This window comes from Argiope bruennichi, chromosome X1, assembly GCF_947563725.1.
Source record: "Argiope bruennichi chromosome X1, qqArgBrue1.1, whole genome shotgun sequence".
NCBI lineage: Eukaryota > Metazoa > Arthropoda > Arachnida > Araneae > Araneidae > Argiope > Argiope bruennichi.
In genome coordinates this window covers 130,029,009-130,051,138 of record NC_079162.1, presented here as the reverse complement: position 1 = coordinate 130,051,138, position 22,130 = coordinate 130,029,009, and the positions used below count along the sequence as shown (strand labels likewise).

The 22,130-nt window shown below is 30.1% G+C and overlaps 1 protein-coding gene across 2 annotated transcripts in view; it reads left to right on the top strand.

The window, feature by feature from the left end:
* The window catches only part of LOC129958410 (spermine oxidase-like), an 83,526-nt gene that overhangs the window by 21,126 nt on the left and 40,270 nt on the right, over nt 1–22,130 (top strand). For both annotated transcript variants that reach the window (XM_056070891.1, XM_056070892.1), the window contains exons 5-6: nt 3,122–3,248; nt 5,502–5,614. In XM_056070891.1, coding sequence (XP_055926866.1) covers nt 3,122–3,248; nt 5,502–5,614 — 240 coding nt within the window. The remainder of the gene's footprint in view (nt 1–3,121; nt 3,249–5,501; nt 5,615–22,130) is intronic.

The following is a 22,130-nucleotide window of genomic DNA, read 5'->3' as shown; positions in this document are numbered from 1 at the left end:
GAAATAATAGCATCTATTTTTATATGGCAAAAGGCTGAAAGGTACATTTTAATAACTATACAAGTAAGAAAAATAGTAAAGCCAAAGAATGTCATTGTAATTTTATATGATCAAAAAACAAAAATTTTTAAATTTTATTATGAGATCCTTTCTTTTAACGAAAGGGCCTCATAATAATATTGCATCTATGACCCTATATTTTAACTTGTGTGCATGTCACCTTATAAATCCGCCTCTTCATCGTCCCATGAGCCGAATTGAGTTTAGAGTTTTATAGTAAGTGTTTTAGCTTCTAATTTATGAATTAATTTTTCATCTACTTGTTACTTACTTCGAATGAGACTGGAATTTTGATATAAATCCGCCTAAGTTTTGCAATTGCTCTAGCAAACCATTTTTTATCGCTTACTCGTTTAACAATTTTCAGATCACTATCATACAGTTTTTATAAGGAACCTCATGGTTCTTGTAGACAAAGAAAAAATGCACATAATTGTTTGTATACTATAGAAGTAATTCGTAGTGGTAATGGAAGCTTAGACTGCGAAATTTCCTGTAAAACATTTAAAGTGTGGCTGGTGTATTGGACAGAAATAATCATTTTACAATGCACCTTTAAAGTGGCTTATAAGCCAGTACGTTTCCCGACATGTTAGGCATGTTGTCGTATGTTTGACCTTTGCAGGGCTTTTTTATAATCGAATGATTGCCTAAAACTGTTTTTTATAAATAAGTAGATTCATGACTTTCAATTGAAGGGGGGGGGGGGGGGGGGGAAGGCTTCCATTATTTCTTTTTTGTCAAAAAATTTTATAATGAGCGTTAATCTGTACGTGTCGCATCCAGTGTAGTCAGTAGAAGCTTTCACAATTAAATGCTACTTCACAGAATTTTCCATCAGAATGCCATTTGAATAAAATCATGAAATCATCAAACACAAGATGTGAAAAATTAATTACATTTCATGAAGTATCATATCTAAATGATTATATATCTTACATTCCTACCCACAGTTTCTTCCAAAAAGATTATGCAACTCGCCTGAAAAGTTTTCTTGCTTTAAATTCGCCTTTAGGAAAAAAACAATTTCCAAAGCCTAGATAGAAGGAGTTTTTTGAACTCCGATATAACTTTTAAATGTATTTTTTTTCTCAGAGTTTGAATATTTTTTAATATACTTGTATTTCTGTAATGCCTATATGAAAACAACATGATCAACACATTATTTTGTATATGTTTCTCTGTTCAGTAGGATATTCAGATGACGAAATTTTTTAATTATATGTCTTGTTTCAATTAGATATCTTTTTGTCCTGCTATTCGCCTATAAAATACCATATTTTTTTTGTAATAAATGTGAAAACTGACAGTTATAATAGCTGACACAAATGACATAAAACAAAATTTATAAATTTATCTAATTTTACATTTTTATTATTAAAATATATTTAAGATAAAACTGTTGTGGTGTATATCTCATGAATGTCAATCATCAAAAATTATCGATATTTTTAAGGATATGTGAAAGGAAATATTTGAAATAAATTTAAGAAATATGTAATTAATTGCCATAAAACATATGCTGGATTTGTCACAATACCACACCACAAAGAAATACTAATCTTGTTCATAAACTGTATCATTAAATCAATGTTAATATTTTTTTCTATTAAAGAGTTTCAAATTTCTAGAAACATCATAGAAAATGCATGATACAATGGATTATAAAATGAAACTATTTCATTCTTATTAGAAAAATTTTAAAAAGCCTTTTTTGTTTGTAAAAAAATGAAAAAAATTTCTTCATTATATATAATGTTCTGTATATAATTGTTTGCCACTGAAAAGCTGTTTTCCCCTTTCACGAATCAAAATTATCACTATATAAGTCAACTTTATATAATGTGATGATAGCATATTATGGTAATCTGAAATAAGTTCAATGATAATTGGCATATATTGATTTAAAATTCTTTAAAACTTAAAAAAAAAATGACAACATTTGTGCTGAAATATAATAAATTATGTATATTTTAATCGCAAAAAAACGGTAAATAATTTAATGTTTGATGAGGGAATTCTTTCTAATGTGCACTACAATTGTTATTTTTTGGCAGCAATCGGGCGATAAACATTTACAATAAATAAATATACATAGCATTGCATACTAATTATATTTTTAACATTCCAACTTTTAGGGTATAAATATACATATAGGAACTCGCTTTTGAATTTTTTAGCTAACCACAAATCTTTGGGTATTTCCTTGTGGAGAGACAAAATTCATTCAAACTTCACTATCTCTTTCCAAATACCGCTTTGTAAACATAGAAATGTCTTATCTTAATACTTTGGCGATGGGAAATATATAAATTCGTCCGGCCAATGAATCATCATTTAAATACCAAAACGTGCTTAATGTGTTAAACAAGCCATCAAAGAAATTTCATACAGCTTCTGAATGCAAAATATATCTTCCAAACACTTTCTAGTGAAGCGCATAAATCTGAGATAAATGCATATGCGCTGATGCCTTATTTACTTTGCATTCACTCAATCCCATCCATCTCTTCTTCACTGGGTATGACCATTAACATTTCTTTTTTATGAAAATCGAATAGATTTTATCCCCTTCCACAGGTTTCGAAGCACAAGGCGCTACATGTGTGAAAAACCGCCACTGGATATAGTATAAATTCGCGCCTAATATGCTTCTAAAAATTCTAGATAAAATATAAATTCTCGCCTCTGTGTTTTTAAAAGTATACACGTTTCCTTTAGAGCAGAGATACTACACCAATACTAAATCATTATATATTTGTTTTTCTACTTATATTTTTTAAATAATTAACGTTATTTTTTCTATAAGTAGTTGATTTTTATAGTAAAATGAAAGAAACTACGATTTCTTGAATCATGCCTATTTAAAATTATTTAACAGTTTGAAAGAAATTTCAAGTTTGTGGGGTTTTTTATAATTTATGTTTCTCATTTATCAGAGATTTATTCCACAGATATGGATGTAAAATATTGTGGTAAGGTTATCAAAAATTCTAAATAATAATTCTTTTCGAAGATTTGATTCTTACAAATTAATAAAAATGTGTTTCCTTCATTGCAGATCAACATGGATGTCGAACACTTTTTTCCAGGGATCTTATTCTTATTTATCTGTAGACTGTGAGAAAGAAAATATATTTCCTCATAACTTAGCGGAACCTGAATATGCAAGTTCACCATGTTCCAAGGTATGTAAATAACCTATATTTAAGCAAAGTATAATTATACTTCATCCAACAAAACTTCAAGATATTTTTGTATATTTTCATAAAGTGTATAAAAAAGAGAAACAGGAATATATTTACTGCCAGTTGTGTTGGTTTATATGCTATTTAATTTTGTATAATTTTTTAATGTACATTTAAAAAAAACACAGATAATTCTTAAGGAATTTCTTTATAAAGTAAGTTATAGTAAAATAATTCTTAAGTAAGTTATAATAAAGTACAATAGAATGTTGTAAACTAGAAATAATGTAGATTTTGATTCTTATGCACTTTTAATTTACTCTGATATAAATCCCCCAGCAAACCTTACGTATTTTGTTAAAATGATGAAATACATATACAATATATAATAATTACTCAGAGATGTTAAAATATGAATAGAGTATATATGAAAAAATTATAGCCGGCTTATGCATACTCCCAAAATATGTTTGCTTTTCTTGCTAAAATAGCAGAAATAGACATTTTTGAAAAATGTCAACAATTTTTTTAAATGTACATTATGTGGTTTTCATTACTGTTTTCTGATGCAAATAATCTTACAGTATTTCGTTTAGTCTCTATTCTAACTGAATGCAAAAATGTATGCAATTTTCAGATGTAATTAAAATATGTTGTGACAAAATATTTTCTGTGAGTGTATTATGGGTTCTTTTTGCATAGCTAATAGTATCTTTCATTTTTTAACTATTTGCTTTTCGTTTTTTCTTTTCTGTGAAAAAAATCTTAGTGCTTATTTTATTTCACTATTCTACTTACCAAAACATACTCATAAACAGGTTTTTGCACTTTTCAGAAATTATACATATATTAAATCTTCAGATGTTCCATTATGATTGTATCTTTCCTCAGTAATCATGTAAAATCTTGATTCTCAAAAAACGTAAATAATAAACGAAAAAGCTACAAAACTATTACAAAAGCTATACTGTTTTGTGATTCAGTTGCCATATTAGAAAAAGGAGTGTTTTCAACTCAAATGATTAAAAAAATGATACTGTAGAATTTATTTTGAAAAGCCAATTACTTCATTATATATTAGCCATTTTTTGCTTAATTATTGACAGAATGATTTACCATGATTAATGGTTGCTAAAAATTTAAATTAAATCTTTTGTTTAATTTGTCCTAATTTCTTCCGTAGCAAAATATTTCTAAACTTCGAATTTTGACAGATATATACTTCATCTTGTTTCAGAACCCTTACACTTTTTTATTCATTGTGCTGTGCATTTTCCGGTTTTTCTGAATGTATTTTTACATATCTTATTATATCATAAGAAAGAGCAACTATGTTTAATTTTGAGCGCACTTTAAAAACTTTTTACTATTGCTTGATTCTGAAATTAAACTTCAATTCTAAGTGTCACAAAATTTTGAAATTTTTATTAAAGACATGCTGAAACCTACCTAAATATAAACCTGTATCTTCATTCTTGATCTTCAACAGTGGGGAAAAAAGCCAGGAAAAACTATTTGCTGAAAATTGGTTTGATTGTAATTTCAACAATGAAATATACTGTTGTAAAATATGTTTAAAATAGTTTTAAAATTTGATTATAAATCGGAAAACATTTTCAGCAAAAATTGTAGTATAGTAGTAAGGATAGTGTTTTGAACTTTAAGATGATTTAAAAGATCATTTTTGTACTATAATATTCTCGGAACTTATAGTAGGAATACGCCAAAATTTCTACTAATTTTTAATTAGTTAAAATTTTAAAGAATTATCTCCGAGGTGCGCATTTCCACCTTTTAAAATGTATATGTGAAAAGATTGGAATCTCCCCATGTCAAGCAGTTTTGTCTGTAAAATGCTAACACACATTCGTATTAATTTTTCGTAGAGATGTGTTTTCATCAAATATTCAATTTATTTTTGCAATTTGCATTTTTATTATTGAATAATTTTACTAGCACATAAACTGCTGCAATTTTTCTCTAAATGGTACGGAGTAAACATTATTGATGTGGAAAATCACAGTAAGCTTTTTTGCAAATACTTGTATAAAAAAATTGGTAATCACCCTGACTTATTAGAAGAATCTAAACTTCTTAAATATATTAAAGCTTACAGCATTTTGAAAGAAAATATACTTCTACTGCAATGTGATATTAGAAAATTATGTGCATGCAGTGTGATATTAGAAATATTAATTTATTTTAAACTTGTAAACATTGAATTTTACAAAATAACATGTTTTATATTCCTAGCATCCTGTATTATTGTTTGCTGGAGAAGCAACTCATGATCATTTTTTTTCAACTGTACATGGAGCATACGAAACTGGAGTGCGGGAAGCAGAAAGAATATTTCATCATTATAGGTATTATATTTTAAGTTTTAAAGAAACTTAGTAGTGTCTTGTATATGTAAGTAACTCATTTTCATATACCTAGAGTTATTTTTGGAAATTGGAAGGACACACTTAAATTCATATATACCCATGTAGCCTTTGAGCATAGATAGCTATGATAATGGTACTTTTTATACGGTGAGGTAATAAAACATTACAAGAAAATATAAATTGCAGCATTTTGAGATATATAAATTTAATGTTCGATAGATTTACTCGAAAATGCTGTCAGTTGCTAAGCTAAAGAACTTTACCAATGTAATATATAATGGTACGTGGGAGTTGAATCACTCGAAGAGGTGTTAAATGCAAATATACTTAGATACCTCATAAACTGGAGGTTTATCCAGTTTGCTAACCACATAAAAGTAATATGTTTTTGAAAGTATAAATTTAAATCCAAAATTTTGGTGTATGATATTAACAAAAAATATGTATTTGGTTAGTGAAGAGGAAGTGCATTCTCTCTTGAGGACGACCAAATAAGGGAACGTGTATCGGAAAATGAGAAAGATAATGAGGAGAACATAGAAAATGAAGATGAAGATGATGTGCAGGTCTTGGAAATCACATAGAAAGAAGCAAATGAAAGGTTGCTGACTTTTATAAAATTTCATTTACCATGCAATTTTCATCTATGTCAGCACATGATGCTATGAAGCTTCATTTTGTATACAAAATGTATTTTTAAAGCTCCTGTGACTACCTTGTAAGCAGGTAGAATCTGTATATCATCACACTAAAAAATGCGTAATTAAAATGATATGTGTATGATTATTTTAAAATGCTTTTTAATTTTGTATTTATGAAATATGGAATTGCATTTATTTTAATTTTAGATAATCATTGCGATTTTCGATATGTGTTTAAATTATGGTTGATCGATCGAAAAATATGTTATTAAACATATAAAACCTTATACCAAGCATAATCTTGTATTGCTATTTATTGCAGTCTATAAAGCTTTTTTTTTTGTTTATATACACTTTATTTACCTTAAACAAATATTTTAAGATACCAATGCTTTAATTAGTGTCTTATTGAACATAGGATTCACAGAAATAAATAAAATAAAAAATATCTGCAATTTCTATCTTTGATACAGCTTGAAATACTTTTTCTCTTTGTCCCACAAAAGCACACAGGTACTAATTTACCATATTCGATAAAAAAAAAAAAAATAGCTATGTTGTCACTAAAGTTCGAGGCAGAAAGAAACAAGAATCTAGCTGATCAGAATATTCTGATTAATAGAAATTGATTGCATTCGATAAGGGGCATCTTTGCATTGAAATTTTTAGTGACTTTGCAAAAGTATTTGTATCTATTTATAACTTTTAATCAATACATTATAAAAGGGTTAATATTAAAGCGTGTATTTTTATTGCTTTAATTATATTCTTCCATTTTAAAATTGCTTCATTATTTAATTTTATATTATAAATAATATAAAATGAATTAAATTTTTTTAAGTTTCAATGCTATTGAATTCGATTTAATCTTTTTAAAACTTTATTTTTGTTATTAAGGAGAAAAATGTAAATTTTCTTTTGTCGAGTCTGAATTTCTGAACACTGATCGAAAACATTGAAATCACAATAAATCATAAGATTTTAAAAGGAAAAATTTGGCTAAGATTTTTATAAAATCTTATTGTAAGAGAAAAAAAATTATTTGTTTAATTTGTAAGATGCCTTGTCATATAATAATCATTGAAAAATCTTTCAATTAACTGTAATGTTTTTAGTCCAAAAAAATGAAAATATGAAGATTGAAATAATATATCAATACAATTTAAACAGTTTTTTAAGCATAAAATCAAAATATATTTTAACAAATAATAAATTAATATATTGGTAATATAAAAATTTCATATGTTTTTAGATTCCATTTTTCTTTTTTTTTTTGTAAAATTCTTTTAAACTGCACTTTACAAAAACTTTTCCTTTGCATTGCTATGAAAGAATATATATATTACTTTAAATATACATTTGTTTTTCAGAACATCATGCATTTGTTAGAATTTATGTTTCAATACTTTGCAATATTAATTGGCTTAAGTTAAATCTATATGATGTAGAAGTTTATATCATGAATGATATGAAATAAACTAATTCTTGCATAAAATCTGCTGCTTTTATGTGCCCAAAAAATTAAATGTGCTTAATGTACAAAGGAACGGAAAAAAAAAATCGAAAGTATATTTAAAGCATTAATAAAACTATTAAGTGCATGAATAATCTAGAGTAAATCAAAAACGTTTAAGTCTTTTTTTCAATTTGAAACAAATCGTCATTAGTGAAGCACATCGAGCAAGTATCATGTCAAAGAAATTATTCAATAAAATATTTAGTGTAAAATATAAACATCAATAAATTGATATAACTATACTTCTAAATTTAATAATACTTCAATATCTAATTTTCCTACGAAAGAATAATTTGATATCTTGCAGATTTCATGAAATTAAACTAAATATCTGACGATAGGTGGAGCTTTAAGTGTGTACGTGTACGCACGCGCGCATGCATGCACGCTGTTTTGCTCAAACAACTGAAAATAAAATGCCCTGTTTCTTTACATTTGCTTAGAATTCTAGTAAGTGGTAAAGTTGCTCTTATGAACATAATCCAGATTCATTAGTATAAACCAGTGGTGGGCAGACTTTTTCAGGGTTCGGGGTACTTCTAATTTTTTCAAGATGTTGCGGTTCACCCAGTGACATAGCTCTACAATATTTATTATAATTTAATATTAAATACGGAATATGTGCTTACCTACTACAAACATAATAATAATTGTCACAAATATAATAATATCAAATGATGAATTTAATATCAAAAAACACAAAATACATTAAAAAATAAATAAATTTCATTTAAAGTTAGTTCTTGTAGTTATGGCTAGTAGAAGACTTCGGCTACATACTGTCCGCCAGTATTTCGGTTTGCTAATATTGAACTGGATTCTAAGTAGTGGTCTGTGAGCCGAGAACAATATGTTGCCTTAATTATATTCATCGTTGAAAATGCAAAATTCGCACTGGTAGGTAGAACCATAGAACGATGTTAAATGATATGCGACTTTTTTAAAATTAGGATATGGCCATTATATTCCAAAAGTTATTCTTAGGTTCTGAACAACGTCCTTTCAAAATTATGTTATTTCAAAGGAGAAAACTACGTTTTCCTCAAGAGATAAAAAGAATACAATGTTCCGTAAATGCGTTTCTTTTAGCATGTGCATCGTAGGTCTGAATAAAGGCGGTCACCTCAAAATGTCTTGTTGGTCCACCGGTCGATCACGGTCGACTTAATGCCCACCCCTGGTATATACTATTCATTTACAAACTCATTTACGTCCACGCTTTTATCCTTTTGCAAGACAAGGAAAAAAAAGAAAAAAAAGATAGGAATAATAGCAAGTTCTTCAGGTTGTAATTCGAAGTTGTGAATCAGCTCTAAGTGGGAATCAAAGGGAATTTTGCATTCGTGGCATTCGAACTGTTTGAAATTATTAATTGGATATTGTTTAATTAAAATTTTTGTTTAAATTATTAATGGGAATTAAGAAACACAGTCATGAAAAAATTCCTCTATTGTGCCCAGGTTCTTCATCTAATGATGGGTTCTCTATCATCAAGTTGGAATAGTTGCTGCTACTGTAGAATCTTGAATTGTAACTATGCAATTTTGGTAATAGCAAATTAAGTGAGGAAGAAGAAAATATAAATGTCTTCGGGTTAAAAACAAAATATTTTCATTTACTCTGCTAGCAGTATTATGCTCTGATCTGAGAAGTCTTGGGGAGGTGTGTGCAATACATTTCACTAATATGTATTTTTACTGTTACTAGGGACAATTGAGTGAACTCATACGATATACATAAAACTTCTTCCTAATTTAGGGGGAGGGATTTTGTGTCTTAAAATTCTTAGCATAAATTTGGATATTTTTGAGACTGCACGGATTTATCATGATCAAGATTATATCAATGTGGTCTTGCATCATTAGAAATACCAAGGCTGTTCCCCCATCTAATAAGTGCTACATTTTTATTTGTTTAATTTTATTGTATTTTTATTTGTATTATTGCATTGTTACATTTTATTATTGTTTATTACGTTATTACATTTTTTCCGCGCCCCCTCCATCCATACACACATATAGATAATGTTTGCAGCTCTGCAGATTTTTACTACAAAAATTTATAAAATTTTATAATTTTACGAGTAGGTTTAAAAATGATACAGCTTTGAAAAATAATAGCTTAATTAATTATATTAATTCGAAACACTGTAAACAATAAATTAAAATGATAAATTTATTGCATATAAACTACAAAACTTTAATATTTTCTTAAAAACAAAACCATTATCTTATAGTATATGACAACTATTAAACTCTGTTACATATGTGATGTATAATAAAAAGCAGCTGTCCTGTCTTACCAATTTTTTTAGCTGTGTTATAATTAATAATAGCTTAGATATTGCCAAAAATTGTAAGGAGAATTAGCAAGCAAAGAACTTTATTTACCTACAAAACTATGATAGATCTAACAGTGTATATCTGTGTATTGACGATGTTCAGTACATGTGAAATAATGATAGGTTTAAATGTTTAATGTCTTATAAGTCTAAATAACAAAACATTGTGAGATCATAAATGTTTGTGAGTTTTATTTATTATAAATATGATGAATAAACATCAATAAATTAAAATAATCAATTTCGAATCTAAAATTATGTACAGATATTATGAATTGCAATATACATGTGTTATTCATATTGTTGGAAGAGTAATAGGAATTTGTGATTGAATTTTGAATATTTTGGTGAATATATAAACATTGTACGGTATTTTGGAATTATATTGTTATTTTCAGAATTTTTTAAGTCACTGAAAATAAAATTCTTACCAAAGTTACTAAATTCTTGAGCAAACTGAGAAAAGAAATTGCAACTACACATCGTTTTTCCGTTCCTGTTTACACCACATTCAAAAATAGAACATAACATTATGTAAGAACATATTAACACCTACATCAGTAGTTTATTTTATGAACCGTTTAATTGCCCATGATAGCTTCTATTTTTACTCTTAATTATGTACTTTTAGTGGCCAGCTGACTCATCGAGAATATCAGTTATGTTTACTTTCAATTAAATCTCTTAAGCCAGCTTAATATTCATGCTGCCGTCGCATTATTAATTTTAAATATCAAATTGTGACAGAAATGAAAACCGTGTTAGTATAATAATCTTACACTTGTTTGCTCATTGTGTACCTGAATCATCTTATTAGAATTAAATCCTGTGACATCATTTGTCATGTAAACTAAACCAGGTATTTGAATTTCAGTGCAACCTATTATAGAAAAATAAGCCCCCCCCCCAAAAGAAATGCCCCAAAAAATCTGGAAAAGTTTGAATGATTATTAAAACGGTATCATTTAAAAAGATATATATGTTACAGTGAAAACCCGAAATCAGTCAAAACGCGAATTAACTAGGGAAAACGCGTTTTAACTGGCAGCGCTAGGGAGAACTCGAATTAACTAGGGAATACGCTATGGATAACCCGTTTTATTCGGTATTTTAATTGATTTTTTTAGACAATATAATTGAATCCAAAATTATTGTATTACTAATGCAGTGTTTAAGGAAAGAACCCATCATTGAAGAAAAAATACTGTACTTGAATATTGTTTAATACAGTACCGTTATTACAAAATACTTATTTCGACATGGTAAATTGCTGGGATACTGAGAATAGCAAAGATAACCATTTTTCCTACAGAAACATCTCTTTGAAGAACAATATTTTTTACAAGAACAGAGGGCGAACCCTTGTCCAATTCCTACAATTCCTTTTCTTGCTGCTGTTCTCAGCGAAATGTCCTGATTCGGTACTCGTTCTTGAGTCAAGCAAATTTGCGGCGATACATCGAATTGAGATCTGAAAATCAGTGAATATATTAAATTTTTATATGAAGCTTGTATCATGATTAACTGTAGCTTACTGTATAAATACTTATAAAGTTAATATAAGTAATAACCATATATTTATTGAATAAATATTGAACTAATTAATTTAAATATCATTTCTTACCTTGAATACAGTTTGTTTAGAACTCCATCTTTCATTCCAGTTTTGTACAAGGCATCTTAATTTTTTTCATGCACTATACCGATGAGATTTCGCAAATCAGCTTTTACCCTATCAACATCTGGAATGGGAACAACGATATTTTCTCCAATATCAAACTCGGGATGTGTTGCATCGGAGATCTTTTTCATTCTTTGGCTTACTTTATTAAAGTTTCTTTGACTTCCTCTCTAATCAGAAAAATGTTGGTCGACTTACTAGCAAGCATATGCTCCCTGATTGTGCTTATTCTGTTTCTTGCTCTTCTGCATTCATGTCCTAGAAAATTTTCTTTAGTTCATCCTCGCCTTCGATATTTTTATAATATCTGATGGCGATGTTGAGGTTGTCATTCCAACTCTTGGTTCAATCTCAAACATTGATTTGTATGGTGATTGTTTAATTCTTGAATGTAGAGCTCTGTTTTTCATGAATTGGAGAAAACGAAGACCATTGGACCACTTTGTAGTTTGATTATCCTTCATCCAAGAAGCCAATATATTTTTTACGTCCTGGTTGGCCCTCTCAACCGAACCTGCGACTGGCTGTGACAAGGTTTCCCACGAACAATCTTCAGTTCTGGCCAATACGTACATAACTGTTCTATAACGGAATTTGCAAACTCTCTTCCATTATCAGGTTGCAGTATACAAAGAGTCTCAAGTATGAGATGATGATATCAAGAGCTTGCAAAGCAACCTCTTCCGTTCCTTTGCTCTGAAGTGGTCGTAGTAACACAAACTTTGTTAAATGTTCCAGGTAAACCATAATAAACATAAATTCATTATCTTTCTGAGATTGCATATCAATCAAATCCACTTTGTAGTGTCTATTCATTTCTGTGTGAATAATAGGTTTAGAAACCAAACCTTTCCTTTTAAAATTTTTTTTTCTATTGATATGTTTCATACATCTATAAAAAATGTGTATCTTCTGAGTAATTATGTTAGCAAATGTTCTTGAATTTTCAGTTTTAAGTCTATCTCTATCCCCATGTACTATGACTACATGTGCAAATTCGATAGCATCAAAAATTTCTTCGACCAGTAAATAATATTTTATGGGCTCATTTGAAGAAATCGACCTTTTTACTCCACTGATTTCAAGAATGTCAAACCTTTTTAATCTGCGGTACTGAATTGAAGTCTTGCTAACGGCAGATTTTGCTTCTTCAGTCTCAAATAAGACAGTGTTGTATTCATCATGTGTAATAGCTTTAAAGTTATACTGTTTTTTTTATGTAAAAACTGTAATTGTTCAAAAAATTCATTTTTTCCATTTTTGGCGCAACAAGCATCAATGTTTTCTTTACTCATCGTAAATAAATCAACAGCACGAACACGTTCCAGCATGAATAAAACTAGATGACCGCACTTGCTTTGAAAATTTCACAAGCAAGTAATCTAGATTCATACGGTTTTAACTGGATAACACCTGAAATAACTAGAGAAAACGAGTTCTCCCTAGCGTTGTCAGTTAGAACGCATTTTCTCTAGTCAATTCGGGTTCTCCCTAGCGCTGTCAGTTAAAACGCGTTTTCCTTAGTTAATTCGCGTTTTGACTGATTTCGGGTTTTCACTGTAACATATATAAAGAGAGAGTGAGAGCTTTACAATGTATAAAAAATGTGTTGTAATATTTTCGAGAGTTACCGTGGATAAACAACAAAATTTTGCTTAGCTTCTCATTAATTAAAATTTTAAAAGATCGCTCCGAGGGGCATATTTCCAACTTCCAATGTATATCTTTGCCTGATTTGATAATTCTAATTCTGACGATTTATCACATACAAATTTATCTTTATTTTTAATAGATATATGTTACTATCTAACCGCTTTTGGAGACCAGCATGATCACTCTGGTTATTGATTGTTAAACATTTAATAAGAAATGAATTTAACCTTTATGGTGTTTGATAAAAGGGAAAAATATAAATGAGGCAATTATTAAAATGATTGAAATTTTCACAAAATTGATTTACTTGTTTCATCGTTTGCTTGCAAAGTAAAGCGTTTGAATACTACATAATTTGCTCTAAATATCTGTGTTTGGCTAAATTCAGCAGCAAAAAGAAATAACAAACGGGGAAGTTTTACCCATTATTTTACATATTGGATGAAACTAAATTTTCTAAAATAATAATAAAAAATATTTCTAATATCAATTTAAAAAATTAACTCACACGATTATTTAAATAATATATTCTGTAAAAAGTTTTTTAAAAATTAATTAAAACTCCCCTTTTTCTCCAAAATAAATAAAATAAATAAATAAAGCTGAAAAGAAGCTGTTATAATTACGAAATTAAAATGTGTAGTTAAGAAGTGCAAAAGAAAGTAAATGTGTATTATCGAAAGTATTGATTTGAAACTGGTTGAGAGAAAATTTATCAAATAAAATAAAAATCCATTCCTTTGATGAGCTTCAGTTGAAAAATATATTTTTTAAAGTGTATAATATCAAAAGAGCGGGCGAGTGAAAGTTTAATTTCAAATTAATATATCAATCTGTTAAAGAAAATAAATTTTGTTAACATAGTTGTTAACCAACAATGCAAGAAAAGTGATTAATTGAACAATATGATGAAGTAATGAAATTAATATGATTTCCATTATAAAAATGAAAAATACTGTTGCCAATCATGTAAAATATTTATTAAAATTTTGGAAATGATGTAAAATAATTTTTGTGAGACCAATATTTTTAGAAGATGTCAAAAAATATGGTGTGGCTGCATTTGATTTTTCATGCAAAAAATTGTTAAGACAAAATACGTGTGATTTTTATGCTTTGCTTGTAAAATTATGCTTTTAAGACTAATAAGTAAGAGCAAATATTCATAATAAAACAGAATGACTTATTGGCGACTGTTGAGCCTGTGAGAGAATGAGAAAATGTGCCTCGAAGAGAATTCCTTTTACATTTTAAATTAATTAAAAATTAAACAAGAATGTGACCTTTTACAATGATAACATTCGAAAATATTGTCTTAAAATTTTTTTAAATAACCAGAAATTTCAAAAAATTATTTTTCAAATGATACTAGTGTATTTACTGTTTTCTTCGAATTTCACGTTTAAAAAAAAAACTTTATGCATAATTTTAAAAAATTATTTTATGTAAAGGTAATCGATCTTATTGCTTCATCAGATCTTTAAGTCTAATGTTTTTCTTCTGTTAAAGAATTGAATATAAAAATTTGTTTTATTTATTATTATATAAAACCTTTTTTATAATAAAATGTGATCGATTTTCTTTTTTGTCCCTTTTTTTAAAATTCTCTCTTTTTATCCTAATTTCAAAGTAATTTACTTTTTAGATAAATTTACTATATTGTATTGAAAGCCTTGTTTTTATTTATTTATTTATGATCTTAAAATCATGTTCCCACTTAGTGCAAGGAATTTTCTCTGGAAATTATGTCATTCATTTATTTGCTGCAAGTGGAATGAACACTTATTCTATAATTAGCTTAATAATATATAAAAATTAATATGGAATTGTTTAACTTCCAGCCCAAATTAATTAAATCTCATAATTTTTAAAATCACTCCGCCTAACACATCTTTAACAACTGAATATATAGACGAAAATCGTTAATTTCATTAGTTGGGCGCCGAAGGCAGCTAATGTTTAATATAGCAAACATAATGTAAACTTGGAGGGACAATCATCTGTACATATCCAAAGTGGATTATTACTTATTTTTTCTATTATAGAGAAAACGTGAAGGAATTTCTTTGAACGTCGATTCTCTGGTGATTAAAAAAGAAATACTGCTTTTGCTCATAATTTGCAACTAAAAAAATTAACCGAAAATTTGTTCATTGAGATTGGGGCTGATTGTAAACATTATGTAATAAGCACTTGGCAACAAATATATCTAAGAAAAGGTGTGAATGTCCTCTTACCCCTTTTCCTGTGGTCATCAAATCCCCCCCCCTTTTTTTTTGCCCTCTCCCTTTGCAATGATTATTGAAAACTTTTTTTTTCTTTTGCTTTATAAGACCGGCAAAGTCACTTGTCTATTAGTTTTTCGACAGCAAAACACAACTGCCAAAAAAAGCTCGGTTAGCAGAAAATATCTGGGAGCTTATTGTAGCAAAGAGAAAATTGTGTTTATAACTACATTCTGTTATGGAAGGAAGACTATATTGTCTCATGTATAAGGGACCCCACTTCATTCGTGTAGCAACTCCCATAATTTTTAGTCCACCACTAAAAACTTATATATTTATTTATTTTTGTTTGCACAGCTAACTGTATCCATCTAATTCTTATGCCTTGTCTTTGAATAGTCATTTTTGCTCCCTTTCCCTCTATCTGAGCTAATGGTGGGGGCCAATTTGCCCACACCCTTTCGGTACAGTCTTGATTATGATATTTTTTTCAATTTTTTTTTTCTCAGCAGTCTTTCGATTGATTTGAAGATAAACTGAATAAATTAAGTTTTTCTCTTGCCTATCGTGCTGAAATCAACTAAAATGTTCTATAGTCTGAGACAGGTTAATTTGATAATACGTCTCACTAGAGAATGGCTCAGTCATGCGCATTTCTACACTTTTAAGGGTTGCTTTCTGTTGGACTGTGCCAAAAATCAGTGGCAGATTGATAGTACGCCAACTGAATTATCTGATGTTTTGCTTTCAAAACAAAAAGGGAAAATTTCCGAGTCTGTAGTGTATTTTTTTTTTTTTCACATTGCCTTAAGTACATATTTTATAACCAATTAAAAAACTGGAAGCTTGAGAAATACTAATTTAAACGAAAACACGACACCTTATTTAAAATTTGTAAAGAAGAAATTTTGAGCAGAAAAAAAAATTAAATCGATTGCAGCAGCCATTTTTTCATACTGCTATCTTGAGGTGAAGGATACATAGAATATTTTAGTAATTGAAATGCTAATAATAAAAACATATTAACATTGAATAATGATAAAATTTCGCTAAACAGGGTGTCAATAAAAGAACTCCAGGGTTTTAATGTAGATTCTTTTAATTCAATCATAAAATTAGGTTAATGTTATATATACGTACGCACGTAATATACGTAAGGTTAATTCATCAAGATTTTTACAATTTAGTAGATTTCAGTATGTGTCCCGTTTGTGGCACGGCACACATCCAAACGGTATTCAACATCTTCCCATGTTCTGGCCAGCATGTCTCTGGAGTGATGTTTGTCACACAAGTGATTATCTTTTGTCTGAAATGGTCATTTTCATGACGTTTCCTTCGAAGAAAACTCTAACAGAGCTATATCCAGCCTTCTTGGAGGCTAAGAACTAGGTCTTGCTTTTCCAATCCATTTACTGCCGAATCGAGTATCCAATGCTTCTCGTACACGCAAACTGAAGTGAGGTGGTGCTCCATCTTACTGGAAGAAGACAGGGTATTTCTCTGCCTCAATGTCAAACAACGGAGGGAAAACATGCTTCTCTAACATTCCACATTAGATATCACAATTTATGGAATTTTCTACATTAATGAAAGGACTTATAATTTGGTTATGCTTAAGGTCGTACCAAACATTCACTTTCGATGAATCGCGTTGATATTCCTCGAACGCTGTTGTGAACTTTAAATTCTACAGTTGAGTCGGTTCACAGTACCGCTTACATGAAAGGTGGCTTCATCAATAATAATCACATTTTTTCAAAAAATCATTATTATTATCTCTCATGTCATAGTAACAACAAAATGTAGTCTCTTGGCTTGATTTCGTGTACAAGTTGTACCTTGTACGCAATTAGGCAGAGCCTTTTGTTAACCACCTTGTGAACAGTTGATTTGAGTATGCCCAACTGAAGACTGCGTTGTCTCAACGATTTTTTGGGGATTTCGTTAACCTGAAGTACGGATTCTATTGACATTCTCTTCAGACACTCTTCGCCTACCAGACGACTTTTTTTTCCACGCATTTCTCGTTTTATTAAACGCACGTAGCTATTGTCGATGGTTTTGTCCGTAGGTGCACTAGCACCATATTAGCGCCGAAAGTTCCGCTGTACAGTGGTAACAGATTAAATTTCTATAAGGCAGATAACACACTGAACCTTTCGTTGTGGCGTCGCCATCGCGCTGCACTATGGAATGAGCGTCTGCTACGTTACTTCCAAGTTCAGTGACGCGTGACGCTACCTAGTGTTGAAGAAACAAACTGAAACTAGTGTGAATAAAATTTGATGAACTACTGATTTCTTCAAAATTAACTGACCTGACCAAACTCATAGCGTTAACTCGATATCATTTTTTAAAACCCCAGAGTTCTTTTATGGATACCTTGTATTTGAATTAAATTATAATAAATATCGAACTTAAGAACGAATTTTAAATTATGCACACTGCTAATTTTTTTTACTCTAAAGATAGAATTGTCACAAATTTTTGAAAGTAATGTAATATGCATATTAACCCTTCACTGCATACTGTTTCAAATTTGATACATAATTTATTTTTCATGTTTATAATGGATAAAACTTTTTTAGAATAGAAAATTTTAGGCAGCATTTGAATAATGTAAATTTATAATAGATGTTTTTTCATAAGAAGAAAAGTTTTTAAATTGAAATAATTTAGAATAAAAAAAATTCAATAGAAAATTTTTCAAAATTTTATTTTGATCCATTTTATGTGCCTGTGTATATATACAGGGTGATTATAATTAAACTTCCCTATAAACAGCACTCTACAACACAAACGGATGAATCGATTGCAGCGAAATTTGGTATATAGACTATACACGAGATGCGCTCACGGAATTTCGAAAAAAAAAAGTTCCAAAATGTCCACCAGAGGGCGCCTTTTCCGGAGAAACATTAATTTTAACACAATAAATGACCAAAATGGGATACAGAAACAATATTAACAATCCAGAACATGAATTATGAATAACAAAATGTAAAACCGGGAAAAGCTGTCAGTTCTAGGAAAAGATGTCGAGATTTGCATGCTTGCGAAGAGGAAGCTTTATACAAAACAGGTTAGGGTAAAAGACGTTTGCAGTCGTTGTCACGTTTTACGTCGATGTTTCCGGTTGTAATGATGACGGTATCTTGTTGCGATGTTGAATGACTTAAAGATTTCCATAACGCTTCATGTGCGAAGCATTACAACTGATCAGCTACGATCTGCTTTTGAACACACTGTCCATCGACTTGAAATTTTGCAGATGAACGAGGGTGGTCTCATGGAGGACCTTTCCTTACAACATCCTGGACACGATTAACAACTGCTGCTCTTGTGCAGTTTCGTCCTGATCTGTTCTTGTTTCTACAAACTTAACTGTTTTTGTTTTTTTCCCTCAAACAGCGCACTGTTATTATTTTCTTTTCCCTTACCTTTACTTAAAGTGGTTCGATGACAAGATGATCAGAAACTAATCAATAAATGTTAATATTGTTTCTGTATTCCGTTTTGGTCGTTTATTGTGTTAAAATTAATGTGTTTCCGGAAAAGGTGGCCATTTCCCTGGTGGACATTTTGGAATTTTTTCGAAATTCTGTGAGCGCTCTTTCGTATATAATCTATGTACCAAATGCCATTTCAATCCGTTCGCCCATTTGCGTTGTAGGATGCTGTTTATAGGGGAAGTTTAATTATAACCACCCTGTATATTTCTGTTGTTATATGTAAATTTTCCCTGTCCCCCTCAAAAATAATTATTTTAAAATTAAAAAAAATATGATTTGAATAGTTAAATATTTTTCATTTATATGGTACAGCACAATTACAAGCATTGTATCTTATTTGAAATATTTTCCTTGTCGCAATTCATGATTTTAGAGGGACTAGGACATAGTTGCCGTATTTTATTCGTTAAATCCAGAATTCACCATATTTTACATTTTAGCATTTTGGCTTATTAGATGAAAAGAAGCAGACATTTGGCTTCGGAAACTATGCGTTTCCATCAAGGAAAATGAACACAGAAACTCGTGATTGAACTCGAAGTTTTACGAAATTGAGATGGGTATAAATGGTAAAAGCGCAGCTGGAAGAAATTTACACAAATTATCAAGGAAGAAATTGTTCTACGTTTAAAGGTGATATGTTTAAACACTTTATTGAATAAATTTCTTTCAAAGTTTTTGAAATAGGTGTGAAATTACTTATTGAAATTTTTTAAAAAAATTTTGCATCTTGCATTCGCTGAGAAATTTATTTTCTTTCTCTGCAATCAGAAAAAAATTGCGCCATCAAAAAACGCTTGGTTTTAAAATTGTTTTTGAAAAATTCCTTTTAATTTTTAACTGTACCATAATTAAAAAAAATGAAACATTCAATTATTTACTTAAGTATTATTAGCGATAATAAACCACATGCAAGTTCATAAAAACGACAACTTGCGTTTCTCGCGACTTGCGAGAAAACGCGAGACGAAGTAGATTAAATCTTCCATTTGTCACTGCAAAACGGGGGAAAAAGAAATCTCACCTAAAAACATCTGAATCTGAAGCGAAATAGATACCAACGTTTTAAAACCTATGACCTGACACTATCGGCGCGAACATTGAGCTCTACTTAGTTCTTTCTAATTTTTTTTTAAATGCCAATAATACAGCTTTTTGATATTTATCCCCCTTTTTTTCTTTAGATTTTGAATTTTTCTTTCATTCATACCGTTACCCTAATTTCACTTGTAATCTAAGATAATATTTTTATTTGTTTTGACTTCCATCTGATTCTTGTAAAGACTTTATATTCCTCTTTCCGTGCCATATTTATTTTTATGCTGTATATAATTTTATATCCTTACGAAAACAGAGAGAACAAGGAAGATCAATAAATAATTACAAAAGCAGTGATATTTAGAAAGATCTAAGATGTAAAAATTTTATAAAAAGAATAATAATAGAATTCTAAACTACAGGGTGGTTATAATTAAAGTTACCCTGTTTAGACCTACGTAGTGTCCACTCTAATGGAAGGATGTCGAAGAAACTTGATACTTAGGTTGTATGGATCATGGGGAACAGAAATCTGCAATAAAAAAAAATTAGTTCCAATTTCAACCGCCAGGTGAGAAGGCGGCGCATGAAAAACAAAAAACACAATTTGGAACTTAAAAACTTTATTTGATTAAAATATATGCTCAATGTGTATTCCATTTTCGTCAAGCACATGTTCAAAGCTTATTATGGTGTGTTCAACAATGGCACGAAGGGTTTCTCGATCAATTTCAGAAACATGACGTGTTATACTTGCTTTCAATTCATGCAGAGTCCGTATGCTTCCTCCATAGACACGGTCTTTCAGGAATCCCCACAACCAGAAATCACAGGGATTCAAGTCCGGAAAACGCGGAGGCCAGGCAGTTGTAAAACTTCTTGAAATTACCCGTTGATCTTCAAAATAGGCACGAAGCAATGCCGTCACTGGTCGAGCAATGTGATGTGGTGCACCATCTTGCATGAAGACAGTAGTCCCTAAACATTCTCATTTTTGTAACGCAAGAATGATTTGCTGCTGAAAAAGGTCACGGTCACAGGCACCCGTAACGGAACACCTTTGAGGGCCATGTGGCATGAAAAAAAAAGGACCAAGAAGGAAATCAGCAGTACAACCACACCATACAGTAATGTAATCAGGATGTAGAGACTGTTCATGCACATCATTAGGACTTGCAGTAACCCATATGCGACAGTTTTGAGTATTAACTGCTCCGCCTAGGGTAAAATGAGCCTCGTCTGACCACAAAATGTTCCAAGGCAATGAATTGTCAACGGCTATTCTGGCTAAAAAATTCTAGCAAATTGATTTCGTTTTTCCGGGTCTGCAAGATTCAGCGCTTGCACATGATGGATGTGTATGGATACCACTATACAATGAGTCGAATAACTTATCGTACTGTAGACCAAGGGAGGAACAAATCACGTGTCATCGCTTGAGCACTTGAGGAAGAATATTACGAATCAGACGCTCTTTCGACACGGCAAGAGCGACATTTTCCGCAGTTTCATTTGAAATCCGTTTCCGTTCTCTTCCTTGTACCACACCCAACTCTCCAATCTCTTCAAATTTAATAATCATCTTTTTCAAAGCCTGCCTGGACATAGGCCCTTTTCGTAAGTCTTTCAAGCGCCGATATTCTCGCAGTGCAGCTGACAAATTATGCTGTTCTGATAAAACAACTTTATCAGTAAAGCTCTTCCTTTCTTCTCTACCGACATGGCGAAGAATGATTTTGCAGCAGTGAGTACTGGCTTTTTAAATTACTCTAAATTTGCATAACGGCCTTTATCCTACATGAAAGCCGCCATCTATCTGCCGTAATTTGAACTAATTTTTTTTATTGCAGATTTCTTTTCCCCATGATCTATACAACCTAAATAT